General features: G+C 46.8%; 1 protein-coding gene across 1 annotated transcript; it reads left to right on the top strand.

Moving 5' to 3' along the window:
• Window positions 1–1,089: 1,089 nt before the first annotated feature.
• Window positions 1,090–23,300, top strand: PPCDC (phosphopantothenoylcysteine decarboxylase; the record flags this gene model as incomplete). Its single annotated transcript, XM_082005120.1, has 5 exons — window positions 1,090–1,242; window positions 13,512–13,607; window positions 16,030–16,158; window positions 18,216–18,384; window positions 23,215–23,300. The coding sequence occupies 5 exons, from the start codon at window positions 1,090–1,092 to the stop codon at window positions 23,298–23,300; spliced, it is 633 nt and encodes a 210-aa protein (XP_081861246.1).
• Window positions 23,301–24,762: the final 1,462 nt, after the last annotated feature.

Raw genomic sequence — 24,762 nt, 5'->3', positions numbered from 1 at the left:
GTAAATTCCTTTTGGGAATACAGCCCACTCACTCCAACATCGGAGTTGGTACTGCAAATAAGGGCAGCGTAAACGTCTCTTTCTTCCTTTTTGTTCTACCCAAAATGCTTCCAGGTAACTTCCTCCAAATAACACGGATATTGGTAACATGGAACAAACTTTATTGAATCCCAGTGTAACGTCTTTGCTAGAAACACGTTTTTCAGATTTTTTTTTAAGAAATGGATTTACCCTTTGCTAATGACTCACTAAGCAGAGAAGTTCGCATTGATTCTGCAGAGGAATGCTTTTCGTTTATGATTTATCAGTGTGGCAGCGGTGCAGGGAAGCTGGGAGGAGGCAGGAGACCTGAGAGAAAGCTACTGGCTTGGCCTGCTTTCGGAAGCTGCCACCTCAGCCTGCGGATCACTTTACTCAGCGCTGGTACGGGAGCAAGCAAGATGACTTTCACATCCCTGAAAAGGCGTTTTCCCACGGTGGCTGTTGTGTTCTGCTGCGTCTTATTTACTGCGTTCTTTTTCCCTGTCTGCTAGGGAGTCTTTTCTAGTGCTGCTGTAATACGTAGTGATACAATAGGAAATAAGATGATAATGCTTGCCCCAGGGCCACAAAATTTTTAATTATTAAAATGTCTGCCTGCATTTATTAGTCACCAGAGAGGGCGAAGGGAGACCAACTCAGCTGGGGCTTGCATGGCTTCTCAACAGTCAGCGGTAAAGGTACATTTATTGTAAATGCTGGACCATGTTCAGTGCTGTTTTGCGGGACGTGGGCTTTACCACTTTAACACTTTTGTGGCCTGCCTGCGCAGGTTTTAGCATTCTGTTTATCAGTATCCAAGAGAAAATCGTCATTAAACAGGAGCAAACCACTGCTGTGCTTAAAGGCCTGCTGATGTTTGAGAGCTTTGTGGATCAGAGACTGTGTGTTCATCATCAGACTGAATTAATCTGGGTCCTGCGTAGTCCAAGCTTAGGTCCATGCCCTTGGGAATACATCAGTGCTGGAGCCCTGCTGTGCTAGCCTCGCTTGGAGGCACCGTTAGTCAAGTGTCTTTGTTTTTCTGTGTTTGTAGAGTTTGATTGGAGCATGGAGCCCTTACCACCACCAGAACCAGGGTTTGCTGCAGAAAAGAGCTCATCTGTACTGCAGAAAAAATACTGTGTCCTGGTGGGTGTGACTGGAAGTGTGGCTGCCCTGAAGCTGCCTCTCCTCATCACCGAGTTACTGAAAATCCCAGGGGTGAGTAAATCTTGGTAGAGTCTTGTAAAGTTGGTGTTGTACTGTTTCTCGTTTCTAGGAGAGATTTGGTGGCTTCCGTTGAAATGAAAAGTTCCTTCTGGCTTTGAGCCCTTTAGTTTGAAAATTTGTTAAACGATTAATACCTTTTTCTATCATTTTATACTTCTTCATACTTAAGAGTTAGCTTTAAATCAGGTTTTAAGGGCAGTAATTGTTCCTGGATATTTCCACAGGCAGGCATTTAGGTTCTGGAGTATGAAGATAGCATTGTTTAGTTCAGCTTGCTTCATTCTCTCAAAAATGATTGAATAGGTCGTTGTCTTGTTGGTTTTGTTGGTTTGGGTTTTTTTTTCTGGAGTATGTCCTTGTCAGTCAAATTATCAGATCTGGCTACAGACACAGGTGGATGCTTTCTGGAACTTGGAATCTCTAATTAGGACCTCACAGTTTTCCACAGGTGAGATGTGGAGTTTGCAAAGGTGGACACCGCTGTCTGACCAATGAAGGGAAACCAGATCTTGTAAAAACAGAAATAGAAAATACAAGCCGCTATATATGTTTGTGCCTTGTTTTTTTTTAACTGGATTTTATTGTCTGGAGTAACAGAGGTGTCCAGCAGAGGCCACTAGTGACCAGAATCAAGGAGGGAAACGTGCTAACTTTTGCTGTAGAATAAAGTTAGAGGAAAACATAGAAAACCTTTAAGCTTTTAAGAAATGAAACAAATGCTTCGGAGCAGTGAAATGAAAAGAGTAGCAGGAACAAGCGAGTGCGTTTACATATCTAGATATATTCATTAGATGGCTTAAAAACCATCCTTTTGGATGATTTAGGAGGCTTTACCTGTAGATACGTTAACGCAGTGTCAGAAGAGGTGCAGTCCCCAAGTAACTGAAGTATCTGGTTGATGTTGATATCCAAGCTGGAAAGGGTACCAAAGATGTGGCGAGCCAATTGGGCTGGGTTGGAAAGAGAAACCTCAGTTAATTTATTACTTGAGCTGAAACGATTAGTGAGGCCTGGAGTGAGAGGACCAGAGACAGATGATGCCAAAGAAGTGGGGGGGTGGTGAGACCAGGGCCAGCTCCAGCTGTTGTGCTCTTGCTAGTGAGGGACGCAGGATGTGCATCTTCTAATCCTCAGTCTCTTGGACTGACTTTGCCATCGCCTCTTTTCCTTTGCTTGTGGTGCTTGGAACATCCTTCTCTGCAGGGGACAGGAAGAATGCAAATGATCCACTGTAGGAATCTAGGTCAAACGTGTTCCTTCTCTCTGAGCGTTTGATTCGTAATTAAAAACTGCAGACGGCTGGACCTGAATTCTCTGTGAAGGCCCATAGGTTCTGTGACATCCGTTGCAGACTTTAGGTTTTTGTTGCATAAAAAGTGAAAGTGAAGCATCCAGTCCAGGAGCTTCTGGTGCTTAATTTGTTAATTAAAATTATTTATTTACGTCTTTCTGATGTGATTTCAAGGCCTGATCTAAAGCCTGCTGATAGAGTGTAACTTTGCCATTAAGTTTAAGTCCTGCACAAGCCTTTTGCATGAATTTCGTTGCTGATGGAAGAGAACTTTAAAAAGCCATCAGTGGAAGCAGGGCAGGAGCAGAGGAAGGCTTTGATACCAAAAGAGATGTGGTCAGAGGCTTGAAACCAGAGTGGTTAGTTTAAACTGATGTTTTTACTAAGATGACCCTCAAGTGAACAACTTGGCAGTGTGATTTTTGCGCTCATTAAGCTTTAACATCTCCTTGAAGGTAGTAATGGATGTGACTACATCTTCTCGCCTTTTGTTTAACCTCTTTGAAGATCGAGGAAATTTAGATGGCATCAGCTTACACCGTTCAGGTTATTACCTTGCACCTCCTGTCATGGGGAGACAGCACATAGTGTCTCGTCAGGACACTGTGGGTAACTCTGGTGGTTGTGCTATGCTCAGTGTGTTGTCTCGGGCTGATTCCTAGGGTTTTTGAAGGGCCTGTCAGGCATACGATGACAAAAATCGCATTGGCAGGATATTGATTAGTCATAAAGAAAGGAAGCAGCAAACTTTTCTGTGGGTGAAATGCTCTTGAAGCTACAGAACATCATCTGGACTTCTAGGTTTAAATCACGTCATGTCATTTCATTGTGCTCCTGCCAGGTAGCCCCTACGTCAGCTGGTAGGTGCCATTTAACAGAGGAGCTACTCATTCTCTTCTGCAGCAGTTGTTACTGAAGCTCTGTCTGTAAAAATTTTGCTGTCAAAACTGAGAAAGTTACAAAAAAAAAAGAAAACCCACAAAAAACCCCCTATACACACACCCTTACCCCAAGCAGAAATGGCTGTGATGGGAGAATCCTCTAACAGAGAACAAGAATATTGCGTGAACACAAGTGAGCAGTTTTGCAGTAAAGTTTATTCTGGAGTAATAAGTGGTCTGAGTAAAAGAACTCTAACTAGTCTAAACTGTCTCCAGTAAAGGAGTTTGAGTGTGGCTAGACTGACTTTACTGTTTAAGCAGAGGTGTAACCACAGGCAAACAGAGGGTGTGCCAGGTAAATAGAAGGAAAAAACTATGTAGGCTAAAGTAATCTTGAGAACACTGATCTCTTTCCAACGTAGCTGGAGGGGCTTGAAGCACTTGCTCAGAACAAGGGATCCAGGAGCCCACCCCAGCAGAAAACCTTAATTAGGGAGAATATTTAACTAATAGAGTTCTAACTCATAGAGTTTCTTGGGGGAGTGGTGGAGTCACCACCGCTTAGAATCCTCGAACATATCCCTCTGGTATGCTCCAGCTTGTAGTGGGTTGGATACAGTACTCGATAGCCAGCTATTCACTGTTCCTGGGCTTATGTTTTGAAGAAATAAGTATTTTTTTAAAACCGGAGATGGTTATGAAACTATCTTAAAAAAATAAAAATAATAGGAAAAAAGTAGACTGTCTTTTGGGGATTTTTGTCTATCCTTTAGCCTTAGAGGAGTATTTCTTCTCTAGATTAGAAAATTTTGAATAATGACACCATTGAAGTGACAAAGTGTGTCATGAGATAGAGTTGTATCATCTAAAAAGCCTTATACCATTATAGCTAACTGTAAAATAAGAATACCACTGACAAATGTTACTGCTGGAAACCTTTAGTGCAGACCTGGCCTGCTGGTCTTTGAATTGCACATTGCTTTTTAAAATCACCAAATAAATAGTACCTTGCCGACTGCGAGGTTAACACCTCGTTGAAGCCCGTGGCATAGAGGAGAGCAACGTTAGCTGCTTGATGTTTTTGCTAAGATGTTTTGCCGCTGCTTGGCTCCAAACAGCTTCCTGTCAGGTGAGGGTAATATGGAAACAATACGGTTGATTGCTGTGAATATGATCTTCACACTCGAAAGCACTAGAAATGCAGCTGTGATTCCAAGCTTGAAAAAGAGAAGAGGCAAAAAACCAAACACATAGTACCAAATATGGTGTTATGTGCAGCTAGATTTTCCATTACTTTTTCTTCAGGAAACAGGAAAAATTACCAAAGACGATGACATGCTAAGGCTAGGATTTTCCACCGCTCCAAGCTGTTATTCTAGTCATGTAGGGTGCAGATAACCAACACTGCGCCATTCCCAGTCAAATAGATAGTGTTGGGGAGATAGGTTAACGTGTTTTGTCACTTCAACCGCTGCTGAAGGTAGCTTCTTGGAGGTTGGAGGTTTTCAGCAGTCTGTTTTAGCAAGAGTGCGCAGACCGAGTGCTTCATCAGTTTTGTACCTCAGGCCACAGTTTTCTAGTGGGAAGGAGTTGTTGGTGACGCTGGTTTCTCCCCGTCTCTCTGGGCTAATAGAACCACGCGGTGGGTTGCACTGTGAACTGCTTGAAGGAGCAGATAGCGGTTGTGTTGCCGAAAAGCTGGGGAAAGAACTCCTTAACGCCAACGTAGTGTTAAAGAGCAGACACTCTTTATTCGGTACCGGCTGCGTGGAGGATCGGTCCGCCTAACGTGCACACCAGTTTGTAAGAGGCAGCTATTTTTATACACGTCCTGATTCACATATTCATTGTATTTCCTGGAAAAAAGTAGTCTTATGTTGATTAGTTCCCAGAAGTCATTTACCTGATTTTCCTCCCTTTTGCACATACTCCACGCTGTCCTGGGGGCGTCCCTCGGGTGGTCTCTGGTGGTTGTGGGCCCCAAAGGAATTGTTCTCTTTATCTCTTGTTCAGATATCAGCAACTTTGATTGCATCAGCAACCTTGATTGCAGCAGTTAGCATGTAGTTAGCATGTCCCCCTCCTAAGCACGTATTTGCATATCAACAACTTTGATTGCAACAGTTCCCCCCACTCTGAGACTTCCAAAGTAAGATCTCTTTGGGAGTCTCACCTATATTGCCGTAATCCACCCGAGAGTACTGAGAGAGCTGGCGGAGGAGCTTGCCAAGCCACTCTCCATCGTTTATCAGCAGTCCTGGTTAACAGGGGAGGTCCCAGAAGACTGGAGGCTTGCCAATGTGACACCCGTCTACAAGAAAGGCCGGAAGGAGGATCCTGGGAACTACAGGCCTGTCAGCCTGACCTCTGTTCCAGGGAAGATTATGGAGCGGTTGGTTTTGAGAGTGCTCACAGGGCATCTGCAGAACAGCCAAAGGATCAGGCCCAGCCAGCATGGGTTCATGAAAGGCAGGTCCTGCTTGACCAACCTGATCTCCTTCTATGACCAGATGACCCGCCTAGTGGATGAGGGAAAGGCTGTGGACGTTGTCTACCTGGACTTTAGTAAAGCCTTTGACAGCGTCTCCCACAGCATTCTCCTGGAGAAACTGGCGGCTCGAGGCTTAGACGGGTTTACTCTTCGCTGGGTGAGGAACTGGCTGGATGGCCGAGCCCAGAGAGTTGTGGTGAATGGCGTTAAATCCGGCTGGCGGCCGGTCACGAGTGGTGTTCCCCAGGGCTCGGTTCTGGGACCAGTCTTGTTCAATATCTTTATAGATGATCTGGATGAGGGAATCGAGTGCTCCCTCAGTAAGTTTGCAGATGACACCAAGCTGAGTGGGAGTGTTGATCTGCTGGAGGGTAGGAGGGCTCTGCAGAGGGATCTGGACAGGCTGGATCGATGGGCAGAGGCCAACTGTATGAGGTTTAATAAGGCCAAGTGCCGGGTCCTGCACTTGGGTCACAACAACCCCATGCAATGCTGCAGGCTTGGGGAGGAGTGGCTGGAGAGCAGCCCGGCGGAAAGGGACCTGGGGGTGCTGGTTGACAGCCGGCTGAATATGAGCCGGCAGTGTGCCCAGGTGGCCAAGAAGGCCAACAGCGTCCTGGCCTGTATCAGGAATAGTGTGGCCAGCAGGAGCAGGGAAGTGATTGTGCCCCTGTACTCGGCACTGGTGAGGCCGCACCTTGAATATTGTGTTCAGTTTTGGGCCCCTCACTACAAGAAGGATGTTGAGGTGCTGGAGCGTGTCCAGAGAAGGGCAACGAAGCTGGTGAGGGGTCTGGAGCACATGTCTTATGAGGAGCGTCTGAGGGAACTGGGGTTGTTTAGTCTGGAGAAGAGGAGGCTGAGGGGAGACCTTATCGCTCTCTACAACTACCTGAAAGGGGGTTGTGGCGATGAGGGTGTTGGTCTCTTCTCCCAAGTAACTAGTGATAGGACAAGAGGAAATGGCCTCAAGTTGCGCCAGGGGAGGTTTAGATTGGATATTAGGAAAAATTTCTTCACTGAGAGGGTGGTCAGGCATTGGAACAGGCTGCCCAGGGAGGTGGTGGAGTCGCCATCCCTGGAAGTGTTCAAAAAACGTGTGGATGTGGCGCTTCAGGACATGGTTTAGGGGACATGGTGGTTCTGGATTAATGGTTGGACTTGATGATCTTAAAGGTCCTTTCCAACCTAGTGATTCTGTGATTCTGTGATTCTGTGAATTAAGGGTAAATATACACCGTAAGATACATTAAGCGTTTCATCATAATCCAGAGCTTGATATACAGAATGAGAGTCACCATAAAGCATAATGAGGTAAGTATTAACAACATGACGACAGGGTGTATTATTTTGTTTAGAATTCCGGTAGCAGTTGGTGACCACCCAGAAAGAGCATTCCACCTTTTGTGTTCTCCGTCTTTCTTGACTCTCTCTAACACTTGATGTATTTCTGCCACATCATGCGGGGGACAGTAACTAGAGTCTTTTTGTCCATTCTCCTGAACCTTCTTCAACAGCCGTTTCAGATCCTCGTGTCGTAAAAGTTCCTTTACAGAGTGAGATTCATTCCTCGTACTGATTTTTGGATCTTTGTGTCTGGAGAGGATCTTTGTGTCTGGAGAGGATCTTTGTGTCTGGAGAGGATCTTTGTGTCTGGAGAGGATCTTTGTGTCTGGAGAGGATCTTTGTGTCTGGAGAGGATCTTTGTGTCTGGAGAGGATCTTTGTGTCTGGAGAGGATCTTTGTGTCTGGAGAGGATCTTTGTGTCTGGAGAGGATCTTTGTGTCTGGAGAGGATCTTTGTGTCTGGAGAGGATCTTTGTGTCTGGAGAGGATCTTTGTGTCTGGAGAGGATCTTTGTGTCTGGAGAGGATCTTTGTGTCTGGAGAGGATCTTTGTGTCTGGAGAGGATCTTTGTGTCTGGAGAGGATCTTTGTGTCTGGAGAGGATCTTTGTGTCTGGAGAGGATCTTTGTGTCTGGAGAGGATCTTTGTGTCTGGAGAGGATCTTTGTGTCTGGAGAGGATCTTTGTGTCTGGAGAGGATCTTTGTGTCTGGAGAGGATCTTTGTGTCTGGAGAGGATCTTTGTGTCTGGAGAGGATCTTTGTGTCTGGAGAGGATCTTTGTGTCTGGAGAGGATCTTTGTGTCTGGAGAGGATCTTTGTGTCTGGAGAGGATCTTTGTGTCTGGAGAGGATCTTTGTGTCTGGAGAGGATCTTTGTGTCTGGAGAGGATCTTTGTGTCTGGAGAGGATCTTTGTGTCTGGAGAGGATCTTTGTGTCTGACGAAATGACCTTCCACTGAGGTTCTTTTAGCGGTGCTGTTGCTGGTTGTACTCGAGTGTAGTGAATCCAGGGTTCGATTCTTTCTACCTTGATTGCAGCGTAGGTTGTTAGGAGTACCTGAAAGGGTCCTTTCCACTTTTCTCATAGAGGTTTGGAGTTCCACGTTTTTGCCTCCTGGTTGATACTGGTGGACAGGAGTGTCTAACATGAGTGGTCCTGTCAAAATGATGTGTCATCAAAGAGCTTTTTCCCTTCCGCTATCCTCAGGGCTTGTCTCAAATGCCACCAGCTTTGCCTTCTGGGGTGACGTGTTAATAGGGAGGGTCCCAGCCTCTATTACCTGTGTAGTTGTGACCACCGCATATCAGGCCATCCGTTTTCCACCTCGAACAAAGCTGCTACCATTTGTAAACAGCTCCAAATCAGGATGAATTAACAGTTCATCTTTTAGATCCTGTCTGCTGGAATATATATGTTTGATGGTTTGCGGGCAATCATGGTGCAAGGTTTCGGAGTCCCTCATCTCCGAATTCAAAAACATTGTGGGGTTGATGGCTGTGGTGGTTTTAAGTTCTACATCATTCTGTTCCAGCAGGATAACTTGATATTTGAGCATACGGCTTGAAGACAGCTAATGCCCTCCCTTTTGTTCTAAGACAGAAATCACTATATGTGGAACATACACAGTGATTCTCTGCTCTATTGTTACTTTCCTAACTTCTTGGATTAAAAGAATAGTTGCGGCTACAGCACTCAAAAATCCTGGCCATCCTTTACTCACATTGTCCAATTGTCTGGAGAAATATCCCACATCTCTTCTCCATGTTCCCGGTCTCTGAGTCAGCACGCCCAAGGGCAAGATGTTGTCGTTCATGTACAAATAGCTCAAAAGGTTTAGACAAATCGGGCAGTCGCAGTGCAGGTGCTGACATCAAAGCCTTTTTCAAGACCTTAAAGGCTACTTGGCGTTCAGGGGTCCATAGTAGGTGGTTCTCTTTCGACCCCTTCAAAGTTTCATAGAGGGGTTTTACCAACAGTCCATAGTTGAGAATCCACAGTCTGCACCATCCGACCATACCCAAAAACGCCCTCAGCTCTTGTACAGTTCTTGGTTCTGGAGTTTGGCAGATTGCTTCTTGTCTGTCGGTTCCCAGTCTCTGTTGTCCTTGTGAAATCTCAAAACCGGTTTAGTTCCGGACTTTAAAACAATTTTAACTGGTTTTGCCAATTTGGACCAACCTGAGATTCCACTAGCCCATACCAAGGGTGTTACTGCTTCTCCAGGAATCTCTTCCTTCGGTCTTTGTGTGTCCTGTAACATAAAATTTCTCGCTTCCACAGCTGTTGATTCGGGTATTAGTAGTTGCACCTCTCCATCCGTAAGGGTTATCTGTGCATCTAATGTGCTCAACAGATCCCTTCCCATCAAGGGGATCGGGCACTCAGGCATATATAAAAACTGGTGAGTCATCCATTGTTTTCCTAACTTAAATTTTAAGGGCTGCAGAAAGGGATGATTTTCTTACTTCCCTGTAGCACCAGCAACGCTTACAGTTTCGTGGTTAAAATTTCCTTTACAACTATTAAGTACAGAATAAGTGGTTCCTGTATCAACTAAAAATTCTACCTCATGGTTCTCCAGCCTTGATGCAACCAGCGGTTCAGCTGGGGATGACTCCCTGGGTCCTCTTCAGGATTCAACATCTAATGTCATTAGCTTAATGGCTTGGAGGGCTGGATCCAGGTTCCCAGCCTGAGAGCATTCTGTTTTTCCAGTGCCCCCTTTCTGTGCAGATTGTGCACTGATCTTCTGCAAGTCGAGGTTGCACACAAGGAGGTGATTTTCCTCTTCCCCTACTTCTTCCCATCCCTCGATAACCCCTTCCTGTGCCTCCCCTTCCTCTATAGGCTCCTCTAGGGGCCTCTGTTAAAGCAGCAGTTAATCTCCCCTGTCTTAGGTTTTTCTCTTCGAACCTGTTGTGTCTCTCTTTCCTTCTCCCTATTATTAAAAACCGTTCACGCTACCTCTAACATCTTTCCCAAATCCTTTGAATCTGCCGCTTCTAGTTTTTGAAGTTTCTTTCATATATCTGGGGCCGATTGTGCCATAAAGATACAAGCCAACTGAACAGCTGCTTCTGTTTTTTCAGGGTCCAGATTAGTGTATTTCCTGGCAGTGACTTTTAACCTCTCCCTGAAGGTGGTCGGGGATTCATTTAGTTCTTGTCTAACCTCATATAATGTGGACCAATTAATCACTTTTGGCATAGTGTGCCTTATGCCAAATAGTATCCATCTCTGATATCTTTTTAAAGCTGGTTGGGATCCCACCCTGGGTCTGCGGCAGGAAAATTCTGATCTGTTGTTCCCTGCGAATCCCCGCTAGCATGTGCCCCTTCTACCTGTTTCCGAGCAGTATTTAATACATTTTCTTTTCAGTACCATCTGGCAAGGTGTCTACTATTACCTGTAAATCACTCCAGTCAGGATCTTGGGTCCTGATTATAGTTTCAAACACTTCAGCCACCCTTTCTGGATCTTCCCTATAAGTACCTGCCGTTTCTTTCCAGGATCTTAGATCTGTTATCGAAAACGGCACCTGTTACTGGCACATAATTTCCACCTCCTTGCTGGAGGGGAGCTTGAATAACTCCCAGGCTCCCTTTGTCTCTTCCTGTCTCCCCCTTGTTCTTTCTGCAGTTGGGCTAAATCCTTCTGCCCCACTAAATTGCCTTCCCTGTTCATAGCTGCTTTGCCCTGATTCTCCCACGAGCCACCAGCCTCACCGGCTTGCCTATGACCACTTTCTCTTGCCCCGCTCACACTACGAGCATCATCCTCATCATCAGGACTCTCTCCCAGCCTCTGCCAGGGAGCAACCGTTAGTTCCAAATCTTCTCCTTCCTCCCACCCGCATTTCAAACACCTCTTTCCAATACTACAAGCAGAACCACCTTTACAAATTCCTGCCCCCCCTTTGCCTTTCCAAGGCTAAAACCGTAGGGTCCTGCGGAGTAAGTCCGCAATCCTTTTGCCACTCCGGATGATTTCTTAACGTAAAGAATAAGTCTACACATGGTACTTCATACTGCTTATTTTCTCTTCTACAAAACAACATTAATTGTAACAGGGTGTTATATTTTGAAGTTCCATTCTTTGACTGTTTTTCTTGATCATTCAAATTATACAATGGCCACCAGTTGTTACAATATTCCACAAGCTGCCTCCGGGTGAGAGGATCTCTCCCCGCCTTTCTCCAATGTTTCAATATACATCCTAGAGGAGATTTTTTTCGGAATCCCCCCTTCCACCGAGGGTTTATTACCCATTATAAAATAGTGCAAAAAGCAGCACAAAAACACAAAAGCAATGACTGAACACAAGACAACAAGACAATGGGGACTCGAACCCCTATACCATTTTCACTGGGACTTGGTAACCCTCTCCTTTCCAAATTCCAAACCCAGGTGTCCTACAGACTTTCATCTGATAGGATCAAATCCTTCCCTTAGGTACCTTTGATGGCCCAACTCTGTGAGGCTTTTGCTGCCGCGCCTTATGGGCAGGCAACGTTCAACCTTTAATATCGCTTAAAGAAAAGAATGCCTTTACCTTCCCAGGGGTCTTGCTCAGAGCTCTTCTGTCCGAGGATCGGAGGTTCTCCTCGAGAATCCCTCGGTGCCAGCTGGAGGTCCTGCATTCCCATGGATCCGTTGAGATTCAGAAGCAGTGTCCCATGTGGGGTGCCAGAAACTGTTACTGAAAAGTTGGGGAAAGAACTCGTTAATGCCAACGAAGTGTTAAAGAGCAGGCACTCTTTATTTGTTGCCGGGTGCGTGAAGGATCCGTCCACCTAATGTGCGTACCAGTTCGTAAGAGGCAGCCATTTTATACATGTCCTGATTCACATATTCATTGTATTTCCGGGAAAAAAGTAGTCTTATGTTGATTAGTTCCCAGAAGTCATTTACCTGATTTCCCTCCCTTTCGCACATACTCCACGCTGTCCTGGGGGCGTCCCTCGGGTGGTCTCTGGTGGTTGTGGGCCCCAAAGGAATTGTTCTCTTTATCTCTTGTTCAGGTATCAGCAACTTTGATTGCATCAGCAACCTTGATTGCAGCAGTTAGCATGTAGTTAGCATGTCCCCCTCCTAAGCACGTATTTGCATATCAACAACTTTGCGATAAAACGAACATCCAAGGGACACTATAGTATTTCCCCCGGTGTACACCATATAACTGAAGGTTCCACTGGCTTTCAACAAGGCAGGCAGGTTTATCTAAGATTTCGGAGCCAGCCTTCGTATACTTTCACCCAGGCTCCCTTTCCTTTGTGGAAGCCACTGGTTTACTGTACTTGCTGCACAGAAACCCTGTGCTATAAACATAGATACACAGAGGTTTTCCTTTTTCCAACACCTTGCCTTGATAGGAAGGATAGCTGGAAGACACAGTCCTGACTTGCTTCTGGTATTTTTACCTCTGGCTGGAGCAAGTGTGATGAACACGGCTGTAAAAAGTAGTACCCAGTAGTCTGTAGCTATCACCCCACCTTTGTCACCAGGACACCATCAAGAGAGAGACAGAGAGGTGCACAACATGGTCCGTTCGACCAAGAAATCGTACTCAGTCTTCCAAAGCCACTGTTTCTTGTGAAGCCTTGTGCAGCAGAGGTGGGCTTGCTTTGTGCCAGTGGTGCTGAGCCCCAGCTAGCCAGCTTGCCCCTCAGCAGGACTTTTGATGGCTCAGCACTGTGCTTCCTCGTGGTAGAGAGCTTCCTCTTGGCTCCGAGTGTGGGAAGAGTGATCCTGCAAGCGCCGTGTAGGCATGCCGCCCCTCGGCACTCCTCTGTGCTGTGATTAAGGGAATCCACTAAAGCAAGATGCTCTTCTACTCCCTTTGGCAGGCGTCTTTGGAGATTAAAGGGCATCTTTCACAGAGCTTTGGTTTGCTGCTTCTTGCTGTCTCTTTGAAGTTCTGCGCGGAACTGCGTCTCATTCTGACCTGCGCTGTCCTCGCTGCTGTCCCCACTGTGAACTGGCCACGTGAACGTGTTTGGCAGGCGGTGACTAACCACCTGCCCGTTTCAGGGTGGCAGTGAAATGAGTCTTTGGCTCCCGTGAACACCTGCAGTGGCCTGGTCTTTCAACTGTGAATAGTTGCAGTTATGCACATATGCACAGTAGGGAAAAGTCCTCCGAGAATCCACAGAGCTTTCAAAACCTTTGTCGCTCGAGCCCTCTCCTCTATTCAGCTTTACAGGATTGTCCTCAAGTCTTAACTATTAGTCTGTCTTTCTCTTTTTCTGATTAGCTCGAAGTGAAGGTGGTCACTACTGAGAGAGCAAAGCATTTCTACAGTGCCCAGGAGATTCCTGTCACCCTCTACAGCGATGAAGACGAGTGGCAGGTGAGTTGTTCTTCCTTTGAAGGCTGCAAGGGCTTCTGTCCTCTCCCCGCTAGCCACATGTTTTGTAATTCAAGTAGTTCTGTCATGCACTCATGCCTTCTACTTCCAGAAGGCCAATGGGTCATGCTTCAGGAAAAAAAGCAGGCTCCCTGGGAGATTCATTTAGTTGTTCAAGTGCTGAACAGCAAATAGAAGTGTTCCTCTAAGTTTCTTTGCAAGAGACCACATTCATTTATTTTTTAATCCTGGGCCAAGACTCACTTCTTTGTTCTAGTAATGTATGATTTGGAATATGGCTTTCAAAGAATGTGGTTCCAACCGTGCTGTAAATGAGGAAGAAAAGAAAGGCTGCCCTGACTGTACCGGAGGCTTTTGTACCGCTCTAGCAGACTTGCAGCAGGCAATGAGGGTAGAAGTGGTGTCTCACCACCCTGGGCTCAGCTGCTGTCTGCAGCTCTGAGAGGAGGATCAGGAAATGTCGAGAAAGCCACTGCAGAGTCGCGGTGAGGGTGTTTGGTGCTTGTCATGAGTCACGCTTGTCACAAAGGCAACAGCTTAATTCGCCTTAATGCTACGTATTCTGAATCTACAGACATCACTGACGTCCACAAAACTACCCAGGCTGCTTTAAAACTCAGCCTGGTGTCTGACTGGGTAACCTTGTGCTGGTAGGGCCACTCTGGTGCAGCAGTGCAGAGGAAGGCCAGTCCCTGGAGATGTCATGCACCAGTGTAATGAAGCAAGGGAGGTGGAAGAGGGATGTCTGGAAGTAAGAGAGGTTCTCCTGGTGGAAGTGGCATTTATCTCGGAGGTATCTGCATCTGTGTTCGTGCGCATACATAGAAGAGCCATTCCAGTAAGCAATAGCTCAGTTGTCAGGGCTGTGAACATCCCTGGACCCTGTAAAACGGCTTTTTCTCTTGACTACAGTTTTGCTAACGTGCTTTGGGAGTCCCTGAGTATAGAGAGGTTCATTGCATAAACATCGACGTTTGTTTTTCTATATGCTTTCTCTCTACTTTGCAGTACTGATCTGAGTACAAGGTGGTCTACTCTTTACCAGTTACTCTTACCAATGCAGTCACACGCCAGCATCGCTTTTATATGGAGAGGGGCATGCTAATGGCAATGGCCAGGAAGCTTTCTGGCTGATCTAGGAGATTGGTGGAGATCTGCTGGGTCTCAGGGTGCTACAGCTCCAGGCAAAGTTATTTCTGAGGAGCCCTGGGTACAGTGATAAAAGAGGAGAGGGTCAGGTTTTGAGGTCTGCTGGCACACTGGAAAGCAGATACGGAGCCCTTATGCCATTCTGACGGAAGGCTGGGCAATAAGCCTGCTCACCATCTGCTTGTGAGAGATTTTATTCTGAAAATAAAACTCCAATTTTCAGTGCTTCTAGAAAAAACTAGAAGTGAATGGAGGAGCTGGGAAGGGTGTCAGGGAGCACCAGCTTTCCGGATGCTGCCTTTTTGTTGTGGTTTCCAGTGACTCAGAGGAGGAACAGTTTGTGGCCCTGATGTACCTCTTGCTGGCCTGTGGTTCACAGAATCACAGAATCACTAGGTTGGAAAGGACCTTCAAGATCATCAAGTCCTTTGGGGATTAAGCACCTGATGCTCTTTGCTGCTTCTCTTGACACTTTCCCAGTTAACTGTGCTCTCAAGAAAAGGCTGGGACACTCTTGAGTAACTCAGAGCTTTAGTGAAAATAAAAATACTCACTTGGGAGCCAAGAGAGGAGGGAAGTGCCCAGTTGTCTAAACCTCATCCATCCTGGAGAAAGCCAACAGGACTGTTCCCTACTGTCGTTACGAGGATTTACCTTGCTGCTGTGAGCGTGTGTAGGGGTGTGCATTCTATTTGAAAAGTGACTTGTGCAGTTAGGGGTCTATACCTTGTTAAAAGACAGTGGACAGCTTCACTTTAAAGAAACGTGAGGCTTCTAAATGGCATGGGTTCCTCAGGACATGTGACCCCTGGTTTGGTCCTGTCCGGCTTCACTTGGCTGATAGGATGGAGCTCTGTTGCCTGCTCAGTTATGCGATGTGTTGAGGGAGCTCTTACGAATACTTCTGAAGCTGAGGGATGATGTGAATGGTGAAGTGGATGGGGAAAGCTCTTTCCTGTGAGTTGAAATCGCTAGTTGTTGGACATGTGAACTGTTGTCTTTGTAGGGAAAGGGTTACCTGTTTGTAGAGCCCCAAGCAGATACCTGCCGTCTGTTAAATGTGCTTCCTAAACGTAGCTGCAGCTGGAGGAGGAGGGAAACGTGAGCACCATGGCTGCCAGATCTTGCTTGGTGTGAGAGGAATTCTTTCCGCTTAAGTTTATATGGCGGTTACTAATGTGGGACTGATAAAGTGCCTGTTGTTCACAGCATGCATTGTGAGGGTTGGGTAGCCTGCATCTTGTCTCATCCACAGCTGTGGAAAGGCCGTTCAGACCCAGTCCTGCACATCGAGCTCAGACGGTGGGCGGATCTCATGGTGGTGGCACCTCTTGATGCAAACACGCTGGCAAAGCTCGCCAATGGCATCTGTGACAACCTGCTGGTGAGTAACCGGGGCTCTGCCTGAGAGTTCTCTCGCCTCCCAGCATTAGACTGCCTGACCTGTTTCTTTCATGGAAACTCTTGTGCTTCTACAGCACCGAGAACAGTGAGATTTGCATGTTCTGCTCCCACTTCGTATGCTTGTCTCTCTCTTCCTCCAGTACGGTTCCCCTATTCCTTCTCAAACCGTTGTTCTTTCCTTCCCTGACCTACACCGCTTTCCACTGCTCAGCTCTGTCAGTCTCTTCCATTATTTCCCAGTCCCTGCTTTTTACCTTTCCTGCTTTTTCTGATGGGCAGTATTTCTCTCTGCCTACCTCCACCCTCTCTCTGTCATGCATGTACGCACGCACGCATGCGCATACACGCTTGCACTCACTTTTGAGTTCCTCTCTGCATTTTTTTAGATGCAATCTGGAAAGACACCTGTGAGATCAGATAAAATTGTTTACTTCCTGCTACCTCACCTCCTCCCTCACCTAACTGCATAGCACAGAAATTCAAACATGCTCACCCTTACTTACCTTACAGTTTCAGCTACAGGGGATTTTGCTTGTTTGGGCTTGTTTTTCTGGTATTAAAAGTGCTCTGGCTCAAAGGCTGAGCAGAAAAGTATATTCAAAAAGAGTCTGCTTCTCTCTTGGGTGATGGGGACCTGCAGCAGGGCTGAATGCCTTGTGTCGAGGCATTAGTAGAAGTCATAAGCGTTAACAACTCAAAAGATCTGCCAGGAAGCTGGAGATCTGCAAATGTTGCTGTGGTGCATCGCCCTTCAGTTAATGTAAGGAGGGTAGAACTTGGAACGGAGGGCGGCGCATCAGCTCTGGCTGGGGAGCCCTGCATGACCAACCTAGGTATTCAGGAAAGAGGGATTGTGTATAAATGAACAAAGTACACCCAGAGTGACAGCCCTCATTTGTATGAGCAGATCCCTGGAGATCTGAAAGAAGCCAGAAGGACCTGTGGGAGGGATGTCTTGTCTTTCTGGGTGCCCTTGGTGCTATAAATATGATGGTGGTAGCAGAGGGGAGAGCTCAGGAAGGATGTTGGGGACACATGGCTTCACAAACTCCTGCCAGTCTTTTTGGAGAGCCTTGTGGAGGCAGGAGGTGGCTCCAGCAAAAGAAAGCAAGTGCTGGAGGTGCTGGTTGGCAAGTTAGGACAGATTCTAGCAGACTCGCCTGTGCTGGGAAGGGTTCAAATCACAGGGCATAAAAAAGGATGGGCAGGGTTCTCGTAAATACTCTACGATCTGAGCAGAGACCCTGCACGAGGCACTGTTGCTACCCGGGAAGCTCCTTTTGCATGATTTAAATGGTGCTAGGCCTAGGGAAGCTGATGGACATTGCATTAAGAGCAGCCAGCATTTATCTTTTTAAGGAGAAGAGGAGATATTGGGTTATCTGGAAGTTTTGTATTAGTGAGGAGTCAGATGTGATTCCCTGTTAGCACGCAGCAGCTGCTAGATGGTTTGTAATCTGCCAGCGTCTCCCTGCAACAGCCCAAATGTGTTTGTGTTATCCTCTATTTGTATCCTGGAAGCAGCAGCGCTTCCCCTGTGAGGAGTTACAGATCCAGTTGGCATATCGTTTAAAAAAAAGACTCACTCACCGACTTTTTGTGTTTAGTTCTACAGCTGGCTTATCTGGAGCGTTGCCCGGGGATTTCTCTATAGCTGATAAGATCTGTGGCCACCCCTCAGCTTCTCTTGGTCTCCCACATGGGCTGGCAGTCTGCACTCGTGGTGTTCCAGCTCGGTTTGCTCCAGCGATTGGGCTGCTTGCTTGCTCCTAAGCCGGAGTAGGATGGGATCTATCCTCTTTGTAGCCTCCCTCATCCTTCTTGCCTGTCAGAGATGAGCTTTGCTGGAATGTAACACAAATTAGTAGCAGCCCTGTGGATCTGCTTGTGGGTTAGTCCAGCAGCACTGACAGATTGAGGCTTTTGGCCATCTATAGACACACAAGGCTGGGAGAGTGCTTCTGTGCGGCAAAGTGATGAGGAGGAATGAGGAAAGACAACCTATCTCAGAGCTGAACCTCTTGGTTTCTCTTGCAGACCTGTGTCATCCGTGCTTGGGATCTGAGCAAGCCTCTGCTCTTCTGCCCAGCTATGAACACGGCCATGTGGGAACATCCCATCACAGCTCAGCAGGTGGAGCAGCTGAAGGGCTTTGGCTACACAGAGATACCCTGTGTGGTGAAGAAACTAGTGTGTGGAGATGAAGGTCAGTCCTTTTCCATGTCTTCCAGCTCTTTTCCTGCGTGAATGCTGCTTTCTTCCTGAAGGGACGTGCATTCTTTTGCCGTGTGGCCTTCGAGATGTCGGACCTTGGGGAGCAGGTGATCACGGCCAGGGTTTGTAGAAACAAACTGAAGCTTTGCCCTGTGCTAGCTGATATCTATTGTTCTTTAAGTAGTCTTGAGAGACCATCCAAACCAGGCTTTCAAACGAGCCGTTAGATAGGCTTGATATTTAAAAGAAATACACATTCAAGAAGAGAGTAGATCAAAGAGAAGGAAGGCTTTGCGGTGAGCGTTATCAGCCTGGGATTTGGGTGTCCTGACCTTGCCCTCTACCGTGACTGTGGGCTGTTTTCATCATGCCTCAGTTCGTCATCTCTAACGTAGGGATAATATCTTATCCCTGAGAGCAGCCAGTGAGAATAAGCGCTTTGCAGACGTGGCTGAGGGCGTAGCTGCACATGCATTTAACATTTGTTGTTGTTTGTTGCCTGGGTTACTTTTCAGCTTCCCGATCGAGTTTTGATTTGGGGGTTTGACATCAGACTTGTCTGTGAAGTGAAGGAGGGGGATAGGGAAAGTTGTTGTGCTCAGTTTCAAAAGATCTAACTTGCAATGCTAAGAAATACTACTAAAATGGTCTCACTTGTATTTTAAGAGCTGCTTTGAATGCCGGTATTTTGACTTTTGGGAGGTTTTGAGAAGGGTTTTTGTACGAGCAATTTAGATAAATGGATTAGCTTTTTCAATCTCAATTTTCTTGGACAAATTGTCGTAAAATGTCTCCCAGTTCTAGCCATAATAGCAAATGTCTTATTACCTGCACAGTAGTATACTCATACTTTTGTTTGACAACCCCAACTCTAGCAGGATTTTAACCGCCCTGTCAGATAGTTCAGTAAACAGTCTGTAGCGAACACAGGATGTTAAAATGTTCTTCATGGTTAAATTCTAGAGCTGGCTTAGTTTCTGAATTCTTAGGTAGATGCGATGCTTCTAGAGAGTGTTTTTTTGGAGTGAAGGCTAAGAAATATTTACAGTTAGGTAAGTGTAGTCAAGTAACTCAGGCATCAGTTGAAATATCCTGGACAATTGTGCTTCCACTGGGATTTTAGACCTGATTACATCAAATGTCTTACGTACTTGTAAGAACGTTAAGGGAAAACGCCCAAAAGAGGTCATGCTGTGCAGACATTTTGGCTGGAGTGGAAAGGCCGTCTGGCATAGCTTCTTTGTCCTCTATTTTTTCCCTTCGTCTTTTTTCTTACATATATAGTATCTCTATCCCTGTAGTGAGCAGCTGGGTGCCTCCTAATGGGTAATGGGCTTATTCTAGCAGGTTCCTGCACCTGAGGCAGAACTGTGGTGTTGTCACCCCTGTCTCACAGATGGGGATCTGAGATGCAAAAGGAGCCACGTGAGTTGACTCACCAGCACAAATGGAGCAGAGTTGGATGGTGAACACGGGTTCCACCTTCTGCTGCTCTGCCCTGCCACTTTCCTGGGGGTTGCTGCCCTTGCGACAGGGATGTGTGAGCCACATGAGAAGCAGCATGTGAATTGCTGTGGTTTGTAGCTCAGAATGGCAAAGTAAACCAGTGTTGATCAGGAGTTACCTCATTCCACCAGCAGTCATTTGGGAGCTGCTTCGTATTCAGTTCGGCTCTTTCCACTGTGAGAACAAACTCCTGAAGGAGCTTGTAGGAGAGTGATGGAGGAGGCAGCTGGGGCAGTAGTAGCCACATCTGACTCAACTCTGCTTGTGTTTTGAGAGTCAATTCACAGCAAGATTTTCCTGTTGGCAAATGCCAGGATTTTCCTGGAGGTAGGTAGGAAAATTATGGCAAAGCAGTTGTTGTGTTTTAGCCCCAGCTGGCAACTAAGCACCACACAGCCGCTCGCTGGCTTCCCCCCAGCAGGATAGGGGGAATAGAATTGGAAGAGTAAAAGTGAGAAAGCTCGTGAGTTAAGATAAAGACAGTTTACTAAGTGAAACGATTAATAATAATAATAATAATAATAATAATAATAATGTAATGAAAAGGAAAATAACAGAGAAAGAAATAAAACCCTAGAAAGACAAGTGATACAAATGAAAACAATGGTTCTCCACCAACCGACCGATGCCCAGCCAGGACCTAGGCAGCAGCCCTCCGCCACCAACCTCCCCCTTAGTTTTACTGCTGTCGTATGGCGTGGAATATCCCTTTGGGCAGTTGGGGTCTGCTGTCCCACCTGTGTCCCTTCCCAGCTTCTTGTGTACTCCCAGCCTACTCGCTGGCGGGCGGTGTGAGAAGCAGAAAAGGCCTTGACTCTGTGTAAGCACTGCTCGACAATAACAAAAAGATCCCCGTGTTATCAATGCTGTTTTCAGCACAAATCCAAAACATAGCCCATACTAGCTGCTGTGAAGAGAAGTAACTCTATCCCAGCCAAAACCAGCACAGCACCTGGTCTGAAGACCCAGGACAGTCTCTACCACTGACTTTTTCCTCCCTTCCCCTCTCTCTTTTTTTTTTTTTGGGGCCTTTCACCCCAAGACCTCTTGTCCACATTAATTTTGGGTTTGTGGGTTTCATCCACAAAGGGGTTTGCCCGGCAGATAGTGAAGCTCACACATCTGGTGCAGAAGAAAAGAGATTCAGTTTGCACCAGTTTTGTCTGTTGACATTGTGGTTTGTCTTGCTGTACAAGAGCTTTATCTTCCTCCACTCATGTGGCTGGTCTCATCTGAAATGGGCCGGATCCTGACTGCCACCAAGTTTCTGCATTACAAGCTTTACCTGATTAATTTTTCTTCCTTAATAAATGGGTGTTTCCAGTCGTAGAGTCCAGCTAAAAGAGTTAACAAATCAAATTGAGCTGACAATTGTAATGTTTCCTTGAGCGGACAGTTAAGCTACTGGCTCTTGGCCTTGATGATATCCATGTGCCACGATATAAAAGAGAGCTTCGAGAGGTGCTGTACCACACATGGGCCTGCAGCAATTTGCCTTTGCAAAAACATTTCCAAACTGCTAGTATCTTCAACATCCTTGGCTGGATTTCTAGAGCCTGGCACGCTGGAAGATTTCTGCCTGTAGGCATGAGCTGTGCGTTAAGGCTGCTTAGCAAGATTTTGCTCTGCTAAACGTAAAAATCCAGCTGTGAATTGCCAAAGATGTGGAGGAAGCGGGTGGTAGAGGACAAAGGCAGGCCTTGGGATTGTTCTCGAAGGGTGTAGCTCTGCCAAACTATGCAGATAGTCAGCCAGAGCTCCTCTCCTCGAGCTTTAGGAGGTCAGAAGGGCCCAAATCTGCCTGCAGCTTGTCCACAGGATGCTTCAGACCGCCTGGGATTTACAGGTCTGAGAAAGGTGTACTGAAGAATGAACCTTACTTTGCAGGGAAACCCAATTTTCTTGACCTTCCAAAAGTATCATTCTTCATTGCAAATCCTCAGTTAATACCCAGTTGCACCTTCTGTCCCAGACAAGGCTCGGGTGGCTCATCTGTTCTGGAAGACTGAGGGTCCGGGCAGATTCATCTGCCCACAAGAGAGCACTTCTCCCTGCTGGTCAGGATAGCCGTTCCCACTCCCTTCTGTCTCTTGCCTGCCCTCGAGTTGTTACTGTTCCTTGGAGGCTGCTGGTTTAGCTGTTTGTCTGTGCTCTTGCTAACCCAACTGTGGAAACAGGCCAGAAAAAAAAGAGGAAAACAAAAATTCCCAGAAATAATTTTTGATGGCCAATAAGGCACGTATTTTAAATTTAGACATATAAATACGTAAGGCACGTATTTAAAATTAGAGCAATTAGCCAGCAGGGCAAAAGATCAGCAGAATCTTCATCTTTTCAATCTTTCAGTGGAGACGAATGTTGGTGGGAGAAGTATCTTTACTCAGCCCCAAGCAAATTACAGGAGTGAATGGATTGAGTTTTGAGTGCCAACTTCAGTACACGAGGTTGGACAAGGTGATTTAATGATCCCCGGCCTTAAAATTCTGAACTTAAGTTTAAAAAGTATTTCAGAGGGAAACAACAGCACAGTGTGGGTTAGATGCTCACCTGCCAGCTAACCGGTCCAAAAGGAAAAGCTTTTAAGTTTTGTTCTGTCTGGCGCTCGGTCTTCTCCGGGAATTACTCCCAAGGTTCAAGCTGGTGCGAATCCAGGACAGCTTTCTCTCATGTGGGTCTAACTACAGAGTCACAGGAACGATACGAATTCAGTCTTTTTTTTATAGGCAAAGGCCATTTCAGACAGATACTGAACACACACAATGTTTACACTGGAGAAAGGAGGTAAAATAGGGTATTTTGCTACCCATGCACTTTTTTGGGGGGCACGCTTGCCCCCAGGGCAGTGTGAGCTAAGACAGTAACTCCTTGTGCGGTCAAGGGTTAGATGCAGACACCTCTGGAGATGGTTCAGAACGTGAGGTACTTACTAAGGTCGTACGAGCTGCCTTCTGAGGTTTCCCGCCTCTCTCCATTGACTGAGGAGCTTGTGCTCCTGCTTAGACTTCTGAGTTAGGAGCCAGACTAAGTTAGGATGAACACTCCTCTCGCTCCCCTCCCATGATGGCATTCAACTGTGCCACAAAACCCCTGCAGACCCAGGTGGACTGAGCAGATCCTCTGGCCTCCACAGTTGCTTTCTGTTGGGCGAGCCATTAGGAAACACTTGGGGATACTTGGTGAGCTTTGGTGTGCTGTGCCACTGTTGTGCATCTAATTTTCCTCGGCAGTGCAGCGTGTGGAGAAGAGAGGTGGTGGGACAGGGGAAGCACGTGCCTTGACCTGGATTTCACCGCGTGGTTTTGCTCTTGCCCTGCAGGTCGAGGTGCCATGGCAGAAGTGTGGACCATTGTGGAGAGGGTGAAGAGGATCCTTGAAGAACGGGACTTGCCAACGCAGAGCTGATGGTTTGGCACGTAAATTGTATTTGTGTGCCTCCCTGATGATTTGAAGATAAAGCCAACAGGAAGCTGAGTCGAGATGGCACACACAGCTATAGCGTGCCCTTCAACCGAAGGAGCGAAACGGTTCTCTTCCAGCTGGTGCCAGACTGAAACGTGGCACATCGCTGCAGACTTTCACAAACCAAAGCCAAGAACGTGCTGCTTTAGTGTGGGAAAACTCTGTGGTATGTTGCAGAGGGGGAGTAACGTTCCCTCGTTACTGGACCACTTGGCCCCAGGTATTTCACACGTGCTCCTTTCTGAGGAGGCTGCAGAAGGAATTGCCCATGTATTTCAGGTCCAGTGGTTCCTCCAGGAGCTGCTAGAGGGGAGACTGCTGTGCAAGTCCTGGTGCAGGGGATAATGTCAGCCCTTTCCAGCATGTCGGTGCAGGGTCGTCCCTGCTTTCCAAAGCTTGGTCCGTAGCTGTGCTGGCTTCGCCTTTCCAGCGGGAATCACTGTCCAAAAAGCATTTCTTTCAATAAAAGAGAGCTTTTAGTTCTGCCCCTGAAGAATGGCCTCTTGTAGCTGCTCTGGGCGGTGTTTGCACCTGGCACCATTGCTAAATTGTTGCATCTGTCCGCGGTTTTTATCAGAGAAGAGAAAAAAAATGACTGAAAGAAGCTATCTAGTCCCCCAGTTAGCCTTTGCCCTTTTGTATCTGTTGACTGGGCAGGGATGTGGACGTCAGCTGTGAACCAAAATGACACCCTCCTGTCTGGGTGCTCCAGTCAGGGAATGAACAGGCTGGGCCCTTGTGGAAAGCCGGGGTAGGTGTTTCCCAAGGGAGGGAAGTCAAACTTTGCCTATGACGATCCTTTTTGGCTTGAAAATTAACTGACTGGCATGAAGAAATTGGGAAATCCTGTGACCCCCGTGGGCCAGACCAGCCAGGGCTCCCCCAGTGCAGCCTTTCCTTGGAAACGTGATCCCGCTCCTGAGGGGAATGGGAGCAAACTGGGGCTGTCGAACACGTCGCTGTAGCAGATCATTGCTGACCCAGAGAGTTTATTTTTAACTAGACCCAGTCGAATTTAAGGCCTTCGGAACAGAATGTGCATCCTGCCTATTGGGGCAACCTTCAGACTGCTGCGCACGAGGGAGGAGGTTATCGGGGTATGTTTGCTTACCTTATCTATTCCACACAAATAAAAACCTCTGAACTTTCCCATTTCTGGCTCTTCCACTGACAGAGATCTGGGGAGTCAGAGCTTCTGGGGTTCGAGTCAGAAGGATCCTCGTGTGAGCAGAGCTTGTGGCTCACACGAAGGGCCGTAGCGGTACCATGGTCATGAACTTTGCATTTTGCCAGGGAAGTCTTTGTGGTGTGACCTGCATCGTTTGCTCACGTTCTTAGCAGGGTGAAAGCTCTCTGCCTATCAGAGGATCTTACTTTAAGCTTACTGAAGGCAGTAGAAGAGATG

Source organism: Phaethon aethereus (assembly GCF_964289735.1).
Source record: "Phaethon aethereus genome assembly, chromosome: 12".
Classification (NCBI taxonomy): domain Eukaryota; kingdom Metazoa; phylum Chordata; class Aves; order Phaethontiformes; family Phaethontidae; genus Phaethon; species Phaethon aethereus.
Note: the sequence above shows the minus strand (reverse complement) of the source record. Positions and strands in the feature narration are given on the sequence as shown.